At 36.9% G+C, this 16567-nt stretch overlaps 1 protein-coding gene across 6 annotated transcripts in view; it reads left to right on the top strand.

Annotated features, from left to right (window-relative positions):
• Positions 1-16567, top strand: part of Dscam3 (Down syndrome cell adhesion molecule 3) — a 118752-nt gene that overhangs the window by 84887 nt on the left and 17298 nt on the right. For all 6 annotated transcript variants that reach the window (XM_011067265.2, XM_011067275.2, XM_011067257.2 and 3 more), the window contains 5 exons: positions 4725-4911; positions 5173-5315; positions 11821-11985; positions 16097-16243; positions 16418-16558. In XM_011067265.2, the coding sequence (XP_011065567.1) occupies positions 4725-4911; positions 5173-5315; positions 11821-11985; positions 16097-16243; positions 16418-16558 (783 nt within the window). The remainder of the gene's footprint in view (positions 1-4724; positions 4912-5172; positions 5316-11820; positions 11986-16096; positions 16244-16417; positions 16559-16567) is intronic.

Below are 16567 nucleotides of genomic sequence, written 5' to 3'. Positions count from 1 at the left end.
TACTTTGCCAGACAATCATTAATCTTCATCATTGTATCGACCGTGTCGGTAAGTTGCGACGCTCCATCGGTGTTAATGAAACGGCGTGATATCCAGACCGCGATTTTCCGAGATGGAAGTCTATACGTTTTTTGTTAAACAATATTTTTGCATTACCGTGTAAAACTCATACGAAAACTGCATTAGTTGCAAAGAATTCGTGATCTCTTCAACGTTTCTATCTCGCAATTTGTAAGAAGGATTCGTTTCCTTAACGATCTAAAGAAATAGTCATTAAGATGTACACGCGGTGCAATTCGCGTATACAGAACTTGCGTTTCAGTTAAATTGGATTAAGACATTAAACGCGCTAATAGAGCAGCCACGAATACAGGTACAGAAGGTTCGCTAAATCAAGATCCTCATACTATGAAAGCCTCTTTTCTCTTCTCTCGGTAGGTATTCATCTATTTGAAAACCGTCAGTGTAGGCTCGACGATTCACGACAGAAATAAATACGGAGTGAAAAGAGTTCAAGCTCTTTTCACGGAAGGATATAATTGCCAGAAAAATAAACGATCGTAAAGTCTGTTTGCCCACATCTTTCTCCAGTACTTTCCCGTGCCCAGCGAGGCAGAACTCTTCGTACTCTGTCTTCTGATCCTCCTACTTTCTGAGCCGCACCTGCCAGAACTACCCTCTCGCGCTAGCTACTACCCCCATTTGGTCCATCCTCGTCCGCTTTTATCTACTCTTTGGCTACCTCCTGTGCATGTCCCACCTATACACCACCACTATATCCTAATCGTCATCCCCTCAATCTCTCGCCGTTCGTTTCTCGCGTTTCTTTTTCCTCGACTCCTTGCTACCGTCGTGACTCCGTGGAAAAGCTCTCGAATCGTGGGTCAACGAATTCGCAATTACGATCTTTCACGTCGACGTGACTACCTACTCTCACGTTGACTTTGGAATCCTGGTCTCCGCTTTTGTCCTCGTTGTGTATGTACGACCACATCCTCGTTTTGCAACGCGATGCAGCTTCTTGGGATTTTCTTAGAAAATTTATCACGAGACCCGATAATGCGGAGCATTCAAATGTAGTATTCGTTTAATGAAAGACACACTGTATAAACAACGACCAATGAATTACAAGTAAATCGAAAAACTTTGTCTGTTCATTCTTCTTAATCATCGAAATAATATAACATGTTTTATTTTCCCTTTAAAGCATCGACATAATTGATATGCATAGAATTTATAATCGCGAACTGTGACACATTTCTATATTCTGTTAAAATAAATTATGCATTGACATCAGATTTATTGGCATCAACGGAAATGTAAAATTATATTTTTAATACATTATTCATTTTTCTCATATTCTAAAATCTCTCTCTCTCTCTCTCTCTCTCTCTCTCTCTCTCTCCTATTTTTATTTAAAAAATATATGAGACGTACTAATATATTTTCATTCAACGAGTGCATCGAATGTTTAAATGCAGCTTGTTTCTGCACAAGTCTGGAAAAAATCGTGCATCACGTAGACTTTTCATTCGTGCAATCTTTATTCGTATTCTAACATTTCGAGCTGGGAAAAATCCTGACCGAACCAACAAATTGGGTTCACGTTTCAGTGACCGATGAGTAGAAAACGTCCTCTCGGATGTAAACGCGCAAGCGCGTCCATATCCACGATATGCAAGAGATATCGGAATTCGAAAGAGAAAAAAAAACGATGGAATGGAGTTGCGCACTGTTATATCATACACATGTTTCTTTGATACACTCTGAGACACAACGGCGAGACAATGCGATGTAAAGAACAAATCTTCAAAAGCTTCGTCAGTCGACTCTCTTATTTTTGCGCATCTTTTATCTGCGTCGCATGAAACACAAGAGCGTTCGTTCATTTATAAATGTCAAATATTCTCGTCTCGTGTAAATGTTAAATGCCTCTTCCTTAAAAACATTAACGTATATAGAGCGAAAGCTATTTTAAAATGGTGAAATTGAGGGCGCACGTAAATTGTTACAAATATAAAATACCGCGTATGAGCGTCACGTTATGTCGCCAGTAAATATTTTCTCAGTCACGTATGGAAAGATGCGATGACTCGGTGCCAATGATTCCGCATCGGTAGCATTCCGAAGGGTAGCATTAAATGCAACAACTGTATATACGCGCGAGGAGCATTCGTGCATTATTCGAGAAGAATGAACGCGCAAATAAGTGTGCGCGAGCACGCGCGTACGGAAACGGCGATGTGGAGTACTGTTCGGCTTTTGCTCTTTGAAAGGCAAGCAAACACGTGACTACGTGCCCGCCGTCCTTCTTGACAACTTGCGAGAATTTATGCATTTGCTGGAGCAGTCCGAGAAAGAGAACGAGTGGAGGAAAATTTTTAACTTTATGGAAAACTGAGCTCACAAAAAAACGTTTGGAAATAATTGAAAAAAAAATTCCAATCTAATATTTTATACTATTCGTTCCAATAGCTTTTTTTTTTTATTAATTCAATAGTATTTTTCTATAACGACTGCCATTCAGAATTCAAAAAGCAATTGTACTATCTTATAAAATTCTGCTTATTATTTTAGAAAATTAGATGCTTTATTTATTTTAGAAAAAGAGGCAGCAAGAAGAATATATATTAAAAAATCAGTATCTAGATTAGTGTTGAAATTCAGGCCAGAAGATGATGTTTGTTTGAGTGTATACCTATGGTAATTTCCAAAGTAATTTGATGCGCTGAAATTAAATTTACACGGAAAGAACGGATATGCTGAAGTATCTAATAAAGTTAGATACAGACGCAAATAATTTTTTAGAGTATCAAAATAATTAATAATATGCATGCAGCATTGCTTATCATGCTTGAGTTTCTTACACAATTATTTTAATAGTCCAACAAAATTATTTTTAGAAACATATCTATTTGAATTTTTTAATATTTCAGTAAAATCGTTCTTTAAATGTAATATTATAATTTTGTCATCAAAGTCTGCAGCATTAAAATATTAAAAATAATGATTTTTAATATTATATTTTTAATAACTATACTTATTACAAAGTAAAATATAATATGATTAATATAATTAATTTAATTAATAATTATTAATATCATTAATTGTTCTTTTTTAAATCTTACCTACGATATTTAAAGTTAGAATCTTTTACAGCAAGTTTTTTTGTTTCTACGTTTTTCTGATTGATGTATGAAATTTGGAATTAAAAAAAATTTATTGTATAGAAACGTTAGAGATAGTTGAAAATCAAGAATAACTTTTAGTGAACAAAAATCTTATGACAATGATACAAAAGAGTATATTTTTAGATTTCATGTGTAAAATAGAACTTTATTTTGCAAAGCACTTAATTACACGAAAGTACTTTATTTTCGTCTGACTCTCTTCTGTTTTACAGTAATTTGATTTCGACCTCTTTCTCAGTCGCATCAGATACATCAGAATCTGCACCACGTCAAATCGTATTTTAAACCGCGTTGCCCCCTCCCCTCCCCCTCCCATAGGTCGCGCCAGTCTAAATAATTCATTCCATGAATTATTTCTGTTCCTATTTCCGACTCGCAACGAAAATCGATCTCTTTGATCGCCATGCCCGTCGCGGTACTTTGTCCCCCGTGTTACGTATCCTTCGATTCCGTAATCCCACATGCCGCGTATTTCAACTGTCCAACCTCCGCAACTTTTTCGCATTTCTCCGCAGAATCGCTTTATACGAACAAAACAAATAGTCTTCTTCAACTAGTACGTCACAATAGCGAGCATCATATTCCCGGAGACTGAAACGTTTTGTTTTCCGAATAAGCGACGATCCGCCGGCGGGCGTTTATTTTACTTGGATATCGAGGAAAACCTGCATTATATGTAAACGTAGCTTTCAACGTTCGAGAACGGATTATAGAAGCTCGCGTACGCTGCTTCTTAATCCGGGGATTTCGACTGAAATATTTGGTAGATGCTATCGGGCAGTGACGCGACCGTTCGCTCCAGCGTGCATTTAATCCAGGAACGAGCATGGTCCTGAATCGATTCGAAATCTAGGTCGAATTCGGCTTAGTGGAATTGATTTCTCCGGTTTCTCGGTTGCGAACAATGTATATGTCGTGGGGTTTAGACCGGCTTCGCGAATCAGGTCGTTCCGTCGGCTTCAACGAGACAAAAGATAAAATTCTATCCGCGGCGCTTACCAACCAACAAATCGAGTAATCGTTTCAACATCGAGTTTAATCCACGGACAAATCCAGATCGCTTGACCTGAGGTAGTGGCTGCATCACGCGAAGAACAGAGAGGAAAATATTGATTTCTAAATAAATGCGATATAACGTAATAAGTACTCGAACAAAACGTTATCTGTTGTTACAAAACCATATCCGCATACAGGCTGCAAAATAATATTAATGTTCTCTAAAATACTTCAGCCATAATCATAAAATCATCATAAAGTCAATTTGTATTTTAATAATCTATCTTTATTATCTATTCATTAAATCAGCATCGTTCTGAAATTTTTACTACTACCTAGTTAAAAGCCGTGCGATTTCTCATCAAGGTGTACTTGTTAAAAATTAAGTGGGCAAAAGATAATATAAGTTAGTCGAGCTAAATTAAGCTCGGCTAACCACTTTTTATTGACCCGTACGATCGTCAGGAGACTCCCGTAACGAAACTGGCGCGGCGCGGGCGTTACAATGTTAATGATCGGATACGCTTTTCGTTTCAGGGTGCAGCGTGAAATTTGCGCTCGGTCAGCAGGGTCCAGTCTTCATCCTGGAGCCACCAAGTACCCTAGTCTTTTCAAATACCACGGGCTCCCAATTAGGCTGCTCCGCGCACGGCAGCCCGACGCCGCATGTCACGTGGATTACCAGCCCGGATCAGAGATCAGTTACAGCGGTTCCCGGACTCAGGTAAATCACGTTTCTGAACATTTCTGGACGTTTCTGAATGCCCAACCGTCTCGACCGATCACGTTCGTGTCGGATCGCTTTTGCACAAATTTGCCAGGACGCTGAAATAAAAAAAGAAGAGTGAATATACGCGGAAGTGAAAGAGCTTGCTTCAAATTCGAGCGTGAAATCCGTCTTATGATTATATCACGGTCCTAGACGGTCTCTTTTTTCTGACTGTCCTTTACTCGAATCAACAGAGCTGCTTTGATATTCTTTCAGGCAACTTCTGGGTAACGGAACGCTATACTTCCCGCCGTTCTTAGCTCAGGATTTCAGAGCCGAGGTTCACAATGCCCGATACAGATGCCGTGCGACCAGCTCCGTCGGGACCGTACTTTCACGCGAGGTCACTCTTCGCGCTGGTAAGTTATCTTATCCACGTCTCATCCCTTCCGAAAAGTGAAAGCATAGTCTTGTAGACTTATGTGAAGAAACTTATCCGGTCGGAAGATTTCAAAATGTTTTATCATTCCGGCGGAAATGGCTTTCCGGCTCTGAGTGGAAAATGTGGTCGCGCGAATAAGATCCAAACTATCGTACTTCGCTATCGCGAATCGACAATCCGTTGATGTCGCTGATACACACGATAACCATTATTTATCGAGGAAATTCACCGCGTACGAGATTCGTTGCAATAACGGACTGGCGGTACCGAACATCCCATTACGTCGAAGTGCTACGGTGAGTGCAGAGCCAACACCTCGCATTTTCAACCAAGAGGCTTCGCGCTATCCAAGTAAATACCGATGGGGAAACGGTTGAAAGTCGTTAAATTGTATCGGAGGAAGTTCGATTCGAGTACGTGGGCGAGTCTTCGTCGTTCCGAAAGACCCGAAGAGGGACAAAACTTTGTCCGGTCGGCGCTACGTGAGCCATCATTTAAATGGCTGATTCTAAGCCGATCATTACTACTAGCGGTAGCCGCACTGAATTCGCCATAGACTGTTTGCGTACATACAGCACGAATCCAATTGGAAAAAGAGTTCTTCTTTCGTTTTCATTTACTTTGATCTGAATGACCGTATCGTGTACCAATAATAATGGTAATAGGGACGTATATGCTATGTATATATGTGTATATATATATATATATATATATATATATATATATATATATAATCTCAAAAAATTATCGGTATTCGTAATATTGAAAATACAGAATGACACACGAAATGTCATAACATTTTTATATATAACATTTATTTTTAATAAAATTGATACGAAACTGGTACAGAGAAAATTGATTACCAAAGCCTGAAAATTGGTTAATTAAATGGTATGACATTTCGTGCGTTTTTCTGTATATCCTTTCTAAATGCTTTTTAGAATAAAAATAAAAAATAAAAAATCTAAATATTTTGCGTGCGCGCCAGATTCCCAGGGGTCTGAAAACTAAAGAATTTTTTTTTAATTAAAAAAGGAAAAAAGTAGGGAAAAAGATAAATTTAGGAAAAATTAGTATAATTGTTTCAAAATTGATTTCGCGTAATATTACTTAACTAATATTTACGTTTTGTAACATTTCATATCTTCCAAATATAATTATTGCCACGATAAAAATAAAGTAGATCAAATAAATCAAATCGCAAAATAAAATAACTGTACAACGTGTACTGCAAAAAAGTGATATGCTTCACTTTTTAGCCGGTGCATGTAACCTTTTAAATGGGTAAACACTGATCGCTTTCACGAAGCTCTCTAAGCTTACGTTGCACTTAGGTTGCTTGCTTTCTTAACGGCATTTTCGTCACGCGTTTTTAACCCTTCAAATAAAGGTAAAAGAGTCGTCAATTTTGCAAAAATGACTGCTGACAAACCGCAAGAAAAAAACTTAATATGTAAAAAATTCAAGCCAAATCATTATTTTTTAAATACGACACATTCCGAATCTGCCTGTTGTCTGGTAAGATAAAAAAAATGTCGCCTCATGACACACATGCGACAAAGCAATTCTCACGCAAAATATTGACGATCTTAAAAGCCCAAAGAATCCCGCATGTCAAATAATGTGTTTTACTGAGTATTTCAATATACTTTGCGCTCGTTCATAACAAAACTGGCACGCTTGTCGTATTTCACAGTATATACAAATTCGAAGAAATTGCGAGAATCCAAATACTCTTTGATGCTGTCGGTCCAAAGGCTGTCTCTCCTTTCAAAGCCGTTTCACGTGAAGCGACATGGAATGCGCGCCCCAGCCGTTGGAAAACTTTTGGTGGAAAGTTTTTCAAGATGATTCGACTAAAACGGGAAGAAAAATTCGCTTCGCCGCTAGTGGTTTCCGAAACTTTCTCCCAAAGTCACTGGACGATAAAAGAACGTCCAATCGATATCTTTTTACCGTACTGTCCTTGTCGTGCGCGAAATCCACCGATATAAGTAAAGCTTTTATCGCTACCAGCGCTTTCGTTCGTTAAAAGTTCACAATCTATTCCAGAATATATAGGCACAAATAATCAAATCATTCTATACTTATTCGTGCTTTTCACGAAAACAAATTTAATATGATTCCAAAATCATGTATGAAGTTATTCAAGTATAAATCGAGAGGCTTGTTTTTCCAATGAATCTCGTTTCTTCCGAATAATAAAAAATTAATAAATTTAGACCTTATTTTACCACTGATATAATTTCTTCTCTTTTTTTCATTAATATAAAAATAAAGAAGAAGGAACTTCCTACGGTAAACATTATTTCATTATTAACTTTTCCGACAAATAAAAAAAGTTCAATTATAAACTAATATTTATTTCAACGTATTTCGTATTTGTAATACGACGAACTTATTGCGTTGAAAAATCAATGATAATAGCATATAACGATAGTATGGCATAATAATAGTTAGAAAATAGCGTAATCAAAAAGTAATGACTATTCGCATGTAATCGTACGGGAGAGAGAAAGACATTCATTAACGCAACGTGCATGTTATCTCAGAGATCCCCCTTCTCGTTTCACTTTATTTTCGTCTATACGAGAACATCAGCCAAGGAGAATGTTCTAGCGGTGCTTCTTCTAAAACGAGCGAGCCCAAAAGGAACGGTTCACTTATCTAAAATGACATCGGTCGTCCCCACGTGCTCGCCAAAGAACTTATTCTGCAAGAGAGGGAGAGAAAGTCGTTGTCGAAATTCCCTTTTGTGAGAATTGCATTTTTCGACGAGCTTGAGAATTTGGTACCAACATGTCCAGCCTTCGTTCTTTTCAGCAGAGAAGAATGCTCTCCGAGGACGGAATTAGGGAATATAGCGAAGGGAATATTCATTATCCTACGTTATACCGTCACCAGTCCCGGTAGCATAAAGAATAATGTCTGAAGAAGGCGTCGCATTTTCAAAATTTAAGAGAGGCTGTATTGCGTGGATTTAACCTTTAGCAGGAGAGTAATCGTCGCCCGGATGATGCTCGCCCTGAGCCGGCTCCCGTTTAATCTTAATTTTTTTCAAATGATTTCATTACGGAAGGTATACGGCAAGCGTAAGTACGTAACGGCGGTAGAGTCTTATATTTTACGTGCTTTCCCGCACGATTTTTCTAGTGCTCGGAAAATGTTGCTCAAGGGGTATTTAACGTCGAAAAATAAAGTATCTCGATGGATTTAACGAAACATGGATAACGGAAAATGAATAAAGAATTATATCTTTATACAACAATGCAAATTGATATTTAATTAAAAGCTTATATTAAATTATAGAAAGGTTTTCATTGATTAAAAGTATATTTAGATAGAATAGAAGAAAAATGTCTCGAGAAATGTGGATGCTGTAGAGCGTGCATACGTGCATAAGAAATTAAACAATCGCGCACTGCATCGTATCTTACATTCTAATCCCTTGAAATTTGTATACTGGATATTTATTCGGCCGTGTTACACGACGAAACCGTATTTCTCCAAACATATGCCGAGTATGGATGCTATAGGAAAGAATTATTGCCTACCGCACGGTGAGAGATCACCCGTTTCTGCAGACGGACGATTCTCCAGTGTACCGCTTATTCTTCTTTATTTTCTTCATTTTATCAACAGAAAAGGTACGCGACTAGAAAAAGAACGTAACCACATTAGCAACCCACCACTAGTTCTCGAGAAATGGTCTTGGACAGAAAAAGGTCCATCCTTTCAGGCGACAAATGCTTGTATATGTGTAATACCAGCAAAACGGTCGACGGTTTTAATCACGCACAAAGCACGTTTTTGTTCCTAAGCGAAAAGTACACAAGAAATGTCTTGCGGCACAGCAATAAGATACAAAACTTGTCAAAACTTGCACGGAACTTTAAAACGTAGTTAAGGGATTATAACTGATTAGTTTAATTACAATATATTTTCTAACGAAGAATTTAAATAAGCTCTCATTTTTTTAAATAATCTTTTCGTTATTCGATTATTTACGTGTACTTGTATCATTTTTTTGATGGCCCGGTTCTTGGTTAGTTGCGATATAAGTGGCAATATATCCATTCTGGCGAAAATCTATTTTCTCCTTGGAAAATTTGATTTAAAAAAATTTACCGTTTTTCCACAGAGAGAGAGAGAGAGAGAGAGGGGGGGGAAAGAAGCCCGTACAGGTCTGGCAAAACACGCTCGTTGCAGTGGCGATGCATCGATACACCGCGGTGTGCATTTTCACGCCGCATCAGCGCGTAATGGGCGTAAAGCGCGCGGAGAGCGCGGTATCAGAGATCCGGCGTGAGCGATCTCTCACACAAGGGATGGGAAGGGAACGAATCCGTTCGTGAAGAGAGGAGGAAAGTTAATTCCAACGATTTCTACGAATCTGTGGAAATATCGTTGCCCGCCTGGCTGAAGATCCGCGCGCATATTGGCTTTATTTGCACATTTCGTTTCACCCCGTTTTCTCTCTCTCTCTCTCTCTCTCTCTCTCTCTCCCTTCGTGCCATCGTGCCATTTCTCTCGCATCCTCTCACCGGCACATCTCAATTTTATCGTCACGTACCGTGCCCTCTCTTCTCTCTCCATACTTGGCCCCATCCTACCTTTTCCTCCACCTCCCGATTCACAAACCGGCGTCTAACCGGGAGAAGGGGGAAGGACGCCTGGCGTCGGGACACCATCCGAGAAGCCCCCAATTTCCGACGCCCCGGACGGCGAAAAGGGTGGAACGACACGACACGACACGACTCGTCTCGTCACTCGGCGAATGGTAGTTCCTCCGACTCGCAACCTCTCTTGGCTTTTCTCATTTCGCGTCTTCTTCTAGGTGCACATCCCTTGGCCCCGTTCGCTGAGCTTTTTAAGCTTCCTCATTCCCTCCGTCCTGCTGTCTCGCTCCCTTCGTTTTACGAGCTATCGAGGAAATCGCGCACGTTACTTCGGCACGAATGTTTACGGACGAATCCACGGGGGGTGTCTCGACGGTGCTTGAAAAACATGAATTTTTCAATAATCTTAACGTCACGTACGTGAATTCGATCACGCACGTGTGATTTGGTTTTAAGATATTTTTCATTATAATCGAATATAATGATGTGAGATATATATTTATTTGTTGTAAACGTATCATAAAGAAATTGTGTGAAATGAATATTGAGCAGAATATTAAAAACAGCGGTTTGTATTGTTTTTCAATTATTAAATTAAAAGACACACTTATAAATTTAATACATCCCATCCAATATCGATTAAAACAGAAAGATAATATGTGCTTAACAGGGGCGATGTAGACGTAATAACGTTTTGAGTTACCGTATTCACTTAGCGATTACATGGTTAATATAACTAAAGATGCAAATGCGGGAAATTAATCGCGCACTTTGTGCCAACATTCATTATAGCGCAGTGTGTGAGTAGAATGTGTATACGCGCGAGCAGGTGTGTCTCCGGAGAATAGGATATGCGACCTGAGGGCTGTTGGCAACGTCACTGTTACATATTGATGTATGAGTGTGTGCTTAGATTGAGGGTGATTAGGTTCAGGAAGAGTTTGTCTTGTACCTCAACATCTTGTATCTTAATCGCGAATGAAACGCATTATATCGAGTAAGCTAAAACAAATAACAATTGATTGGTTTTTATATATATAGCTATCAAAATTCTTTCAAAATTTCATCATTGGAATTGTATTTAATATAATAAAATGTACTTGTAATAATATGTATCAAATGTAAAATAGGAGTATAAAATATTTTTAATGTATTCATGATAGTCTCTCCTTAATAATAGGCTGTCCAAGTGTTTGAAATTTTATTCTCGTAAATTAACGCGTAAAATAACGAAATAAGCCGAGTGAATCGTATTACAACGCAGCCATTGTCCATGGACTTGAAATAAGTTTGATCGTTCATTATGCATGCTTCTACTTCCCTATGTCTTATTTTCCACTTTCTGCCCATAGTAACTTCTTAATAATCATCCATCTTCCGCTTTCAACGCTACGTCACCTCGTCCTGCTTTAATTTCCCTCCCCTTTTGCTCTGACTTTCTGTTATATACTAATATAACAGAATTTTATTATAGAGAGCCTCGCAATGTAATTACTTTGACTCGCAGATTCTCTTTAATTATTTTTCCTTATCAAAAATTCGATGATAATGATATAATTTTTTTCTCTAATTTCAAAATTATTGAAATATAACTCAATAATTCATAATCAATAAGTTTTAAATATTACGATTTTGTATTATAAACTTAATATCCTCCAGCGGTTACTCTTTTTAAAACTTATTAGTTTTAAAAAGATTTAATACATTGAAAAAAAAATGTCGAGCTTAAATTTCTCTATTCTTGATTATTTTTATGATTATGAAAATTAGTTTTCCAGAAACTTTGGGAAATATTTCGCATAAATTTCTTGTAGTAATTAATCCTAGAATTGAATGTTTTGTAACAATTTGTATTACTTACAGTATTGACGGTACCCGGATACGATGTCAGGGTAAACAGACAACCCGTCATGGAAGGATGCAACGCAGTGTTGTCCTGTACAGCTCGGGAAGATGTTAAGGAACACCTCACTGTAACCTCCTGGTTCCGTGACGACGCTATTCTCTTACCTGGAAACACAGATACTGGTGAGTAAGTGAGCGTTGAGATATATCATTTGCTATTATAATCCAAGATAGAGCGTGTCGACGTTAAATCTTTTCGAGAATCATACGTGTTTGAACATCGACAACACACCACGTATATCACGTATCCATAATTAATTTCACACTTTAAACATTATGGTCGAAACAAATTCGAACTAATTCTACGCTGATTCATCAATTTTCTATCGATATGTACAAAGATGCATTTACGTGTTGAAATCAGTTTACGAATACGCATAGAAAATATCATTCTATTGCTAAGAGAAATGATTACTCAATTTATTTATTTTTTTTTAAGTAACAATTATTTTTAAAAGAATTTATTCTTGGTAATAATCTTAATACATGCTTATTACAAATTTTAAAAAAATTATCATTATTATGTAGTACTCAAAACGAAGAATTAATTTTCTTTTAAAGAATATTATAAAATTTTATTGAAGAAGCGACTTTATATAAGCAAATCGAATTTAATATAAGCAATCTTAATTTTGACAATTTTGACACACAATATTGGAGTATTAAATTATTAGGATTCAAAATATATTTTGAATAAATTTAATACTTGTAATGAACACATAATATAGATTTGCGAATGTACGTATATGAACTTATAAAATACTTGAAACAACTAAACAACCTGTAATTATTATTTACATACAATATATTTTTCTGTATATAAATACGGACGTGTTAATGCGTCCGTTGTGGTTAAAGCGAATAAAAAAGAATGTGATAGGAAATGCACATATTCGCATATAAATGAAGAGGTAGAGAGATATATCCGAAGCGCAATTCACTCCTCATCGCTTATCATAATCCCTCATACATAGTAATTTTTAATCATAGAGTCGCTTTATTTAAGGGATTATTACAATTTTCATGAATTACGATAAATTTCACAAGAAAAGGGCACGGCTCGAAAAGGATTAAATTAACGTAATTATGACCACTAGCGAAGCAAGTGGCATACAGATAGAGAGGGAGAGAGTACAAAATGCTTGATCTCTCGGATGAACATCCGGTAACGCGCACGAGCTCACAGATTCGTATACCCACACAACTGACACACACACACACACACACACACACACACATATATATATACATATATATATATATATATATATATATATATACCTGTACATGTACCACTGCGGCTACACACGTACATGCGCTAACTTGGTGGTTTAGATCGTCCTGTACACGCTCAAGCATTCATGTCCCATACATATTTATACCGCTCGGTTGCACGTAACCGGCACCGGTGTGCGCGTAACTGTACGTACGCGTGTGCCATTGGAATATCATGGGAAGCATCGCGTCATGTCGGGGCTTGATACGTTTGTTTCGTAACTAGGCGGCTAACATTGCGTCGTCCGCATATATACGAAAGCAGCATCTGTACATCAGGGGAGAGTACGGGGCGGTTACGTATCTCTCCCGATGTGATATATATATATATATATATATATATATATATATACACATGTCGATGTGAGTGTATCGTAGCACGCATGAGATGCGGACGCACGCCGTCGCCGTAGCAAGAACGGTCCATATCGCATCCGAAGACGACGCGACGTCGTCAATCGACGACGTCGCGCCAATATCAGTAAAGATAGAGAGGAACGTCAAGAGTATGTAAGCGCTCTCGAATTGACACAATAATCGAGATAGAGAGAGAGAGACCATCTTCTGTCGTTATTGGAAGAAATTTTGATTTTTTTCTTCTTCTCATGTTGTAACGGAATTCATTGATGTCATTCAATGAACTGGAGCGGAATTAACATTTAGCATATATGATCTATTTATTCTCAAAAAATAGCATTCTTAAGCTCAAATATTTGTTAAGCACTCATTTTCGTATTGGAAAAAAAATTTATAAAGAATATCTGATTCTAATGAAAAATGAGAGAAAATATAACTTTTATTTTAAAAAATAGTTAAGACATTACACGCGTATATTGATCTTCATAATAACTATCATGTTGTAACGTCGCGGATATCACACCCTGATTCAACGACATGAAATTCCGGTTGTACGTTGCGGGAAGAGCATGACGTTTCTATCATTGACTCACACGCACACACTATAACGATATCGAATCTGCGACAATAGTTCTTGTTAGACATCGTAGGAAGGAGAACCACTCGGAATCCTGTTCGTGATGAATGCATCTTGCGCAGATCCGGGGACATATGATCGTTAGAATTATATTATTCGGAATAAAAGAGAATTTCTCATCAATATTAATAAAATAATTCTAGAGATAATTAAAATAAATGTTTGATATTTTGTATTTAAACATTCTCATTTGAATTTAGAAAATGAAACTGTTTTATAGAGTTCTTTCATAGAGATCTTAAAATAATCAGTGAAAAATAACAGAGTTATAAAAATAATAAAGATGAAATAACTAAAATGAAAGGATATACATTCGTAGTGATTCAGTTTTTTATTCTTCGGGCAATATGTCGGAAAATAACAATGTAACAGGAAGTGTCTATCTTGAGCGAAGAGAGAGAGAGAGAGAGAGAGAGAGAGAGAGAGAGAGAGAGAGATATTCCTTCAATATTAATTATTCTCTGCAAGGGATAACAACGCGCGAAATCCGTAATGTTTCGCGCGTGATGAAAAAAAGATTTCTGGCAGGTCAATCCGAGATAGTCAGACAGTTTTAGCAAGTCGGTAGACCGAGTTGCTCGATGGCTGTCCGATGGTTGAGCCAAATTGAAAATTTCACGCCTGATGGTACACCCATCCGTGATCCGAAGAGGTTTCATCGACAGATGCTGAGGATTTTGCATAACCCTTTGCTCCTACAGACTTGAAATACGAGAGAAAATATTGCAAGAACCGCGTGCACGTTCAGGGATTTATTATTGATATTTCCCAGCTTCTGAATTCTGAGAAGTCGAATAGTATTTCCGCTCAGTCTGCCGCGTTGTAGAAGGAAGTGGAATAAATCGCGAAGTCGAGAGAAGCATTTCTTCATTCACAACGATAGTGATGAGAGGGAAAATTTTTATTCAGGTGAAATGTCTTTAAAATTGCATACTAATTTTTTTTGCGGTTTTAATATATTTATACATATAGATAGTATTGCGTCCTACAGAAATCGTATTTTATCTGAAACGTAAGTAAAATCGGAAATTTAATAATATAAAAATCTAATAATATAAAAATTTAATAATATAAAAATCATGATTGTTTCAAATTCAAAAATCAGTTGATTATTATAAAAAGGAGTAGGAAAATTGCGAATGGAGTAAACTTACAATACTATTGCAACACATCAAAGTAATGGTAACAGCTTTCATGCATCCAGTAGTAGTCCAATATATGTTTAGTGCCATACTAATTAAAACACGTAAATGCATATGTAGTTTAAGTTAAATTAAATCATCATATATTTTTGATGATTTTGCTGTAAGGAAGAATTGCAAATATCTAAGGCAAAAAACTATCGAATATTTACTAAGTAGAAATCTTTATTCAAAGAATATTGACTTTAAACTAATAATTATTTATTATATATATTATTAATATTAATATAAACTATAAAAACAAAACCAATTCGGTATTACCTCACGTGACGACAGGTAATTTCGCACGGCAAAATTTTCTTTCTTCAGTTTTTTGTTTAAAATTATAGTTTGTATTGATAATATAGAAATTTAATTATTGTAGTTTAAAACCAAAAAATAATTAAAGTATCTTTTGAATAAAGACTTCTATTAATTGATAAATAAACATCGGCTTCATTTAACTTTTCTATTAAGTTTCGCAGTTCACCCATTCTCCCTTATAAACTTTGATAAATATGTTTTGTATAACAAACCATATTTTTTAATTTAAATTTCAATGTAAAAGAATATTTTGTAAAAGAATATTTTTTATGTACTTAATACGTTTATTTAAAAAATATATACCAAAACAAATTTTTAATAAAATGTTGATATAAGAAAACTCGGTAAGTTTGTTACTAAGTTTGTTAAAAAATCTGCAGTTGACAGAAAGCGCGAGATCCGCTGAGACATGCTATATATTAAATCAACCTATGTACATGTGCCCTGATTTTGTTCACAGGCGGAAGATTCGTAGTTACTTCGCAGGGTGACCTTCATATTAGGGCCGCCAGACCAGAAGACGGCAGAGCGACATATTCGTGTTTAACCCTGCATGCCTTGACGAGCGAACGAAGAAAAAGCGAGCCCGCCACTTTAACAGTCACGGGTAACCGCTAGAACCGGATAAACCCCTTTTGAGAGATAAATATAAAATCAAGATCCGGATTAAAATTTAATCTACCTCCGCGGATTTCGCTATATAATAGAATGGCTAGGAAGATTATTCCTTGCCACTCATTCATCTCCTTTAGATTTATTATCTCCATTTTTTTATTTGTAGAACCAACCGGTTCTTCGCCACCGCGATTGATGCAACGATCTGAAATCGCTATTTCCGCCGAAAGCGGCTCCGACGTTCACCTCACATGCTCAGCACAAGGAAGCCCGCCACCGCAATTTACCTGGTATCGCGATGTTAATGGTTGGTTTA

Source organism: Acromyrmex echinatior, chromosome 3 (genome assembly GCF_024713525.1).
Source record: "Acromyrmex echinatior isolate Ae372 chromosome 3, ASM2471352v2, whole genome shotgun sequence".
In the NCBI taxonomy this organism is placed as follows: Eukaryota; Metazoa; Arthropoda; class Insecta; order Hymenoptera; family Formicidae; genus Acromyrmex; species Acromyrmex echinatior.
Note: the sequence above shows the minus strand (reverse complement) of the source record. Positions and strands in the feature narration are given on the sequence as shown.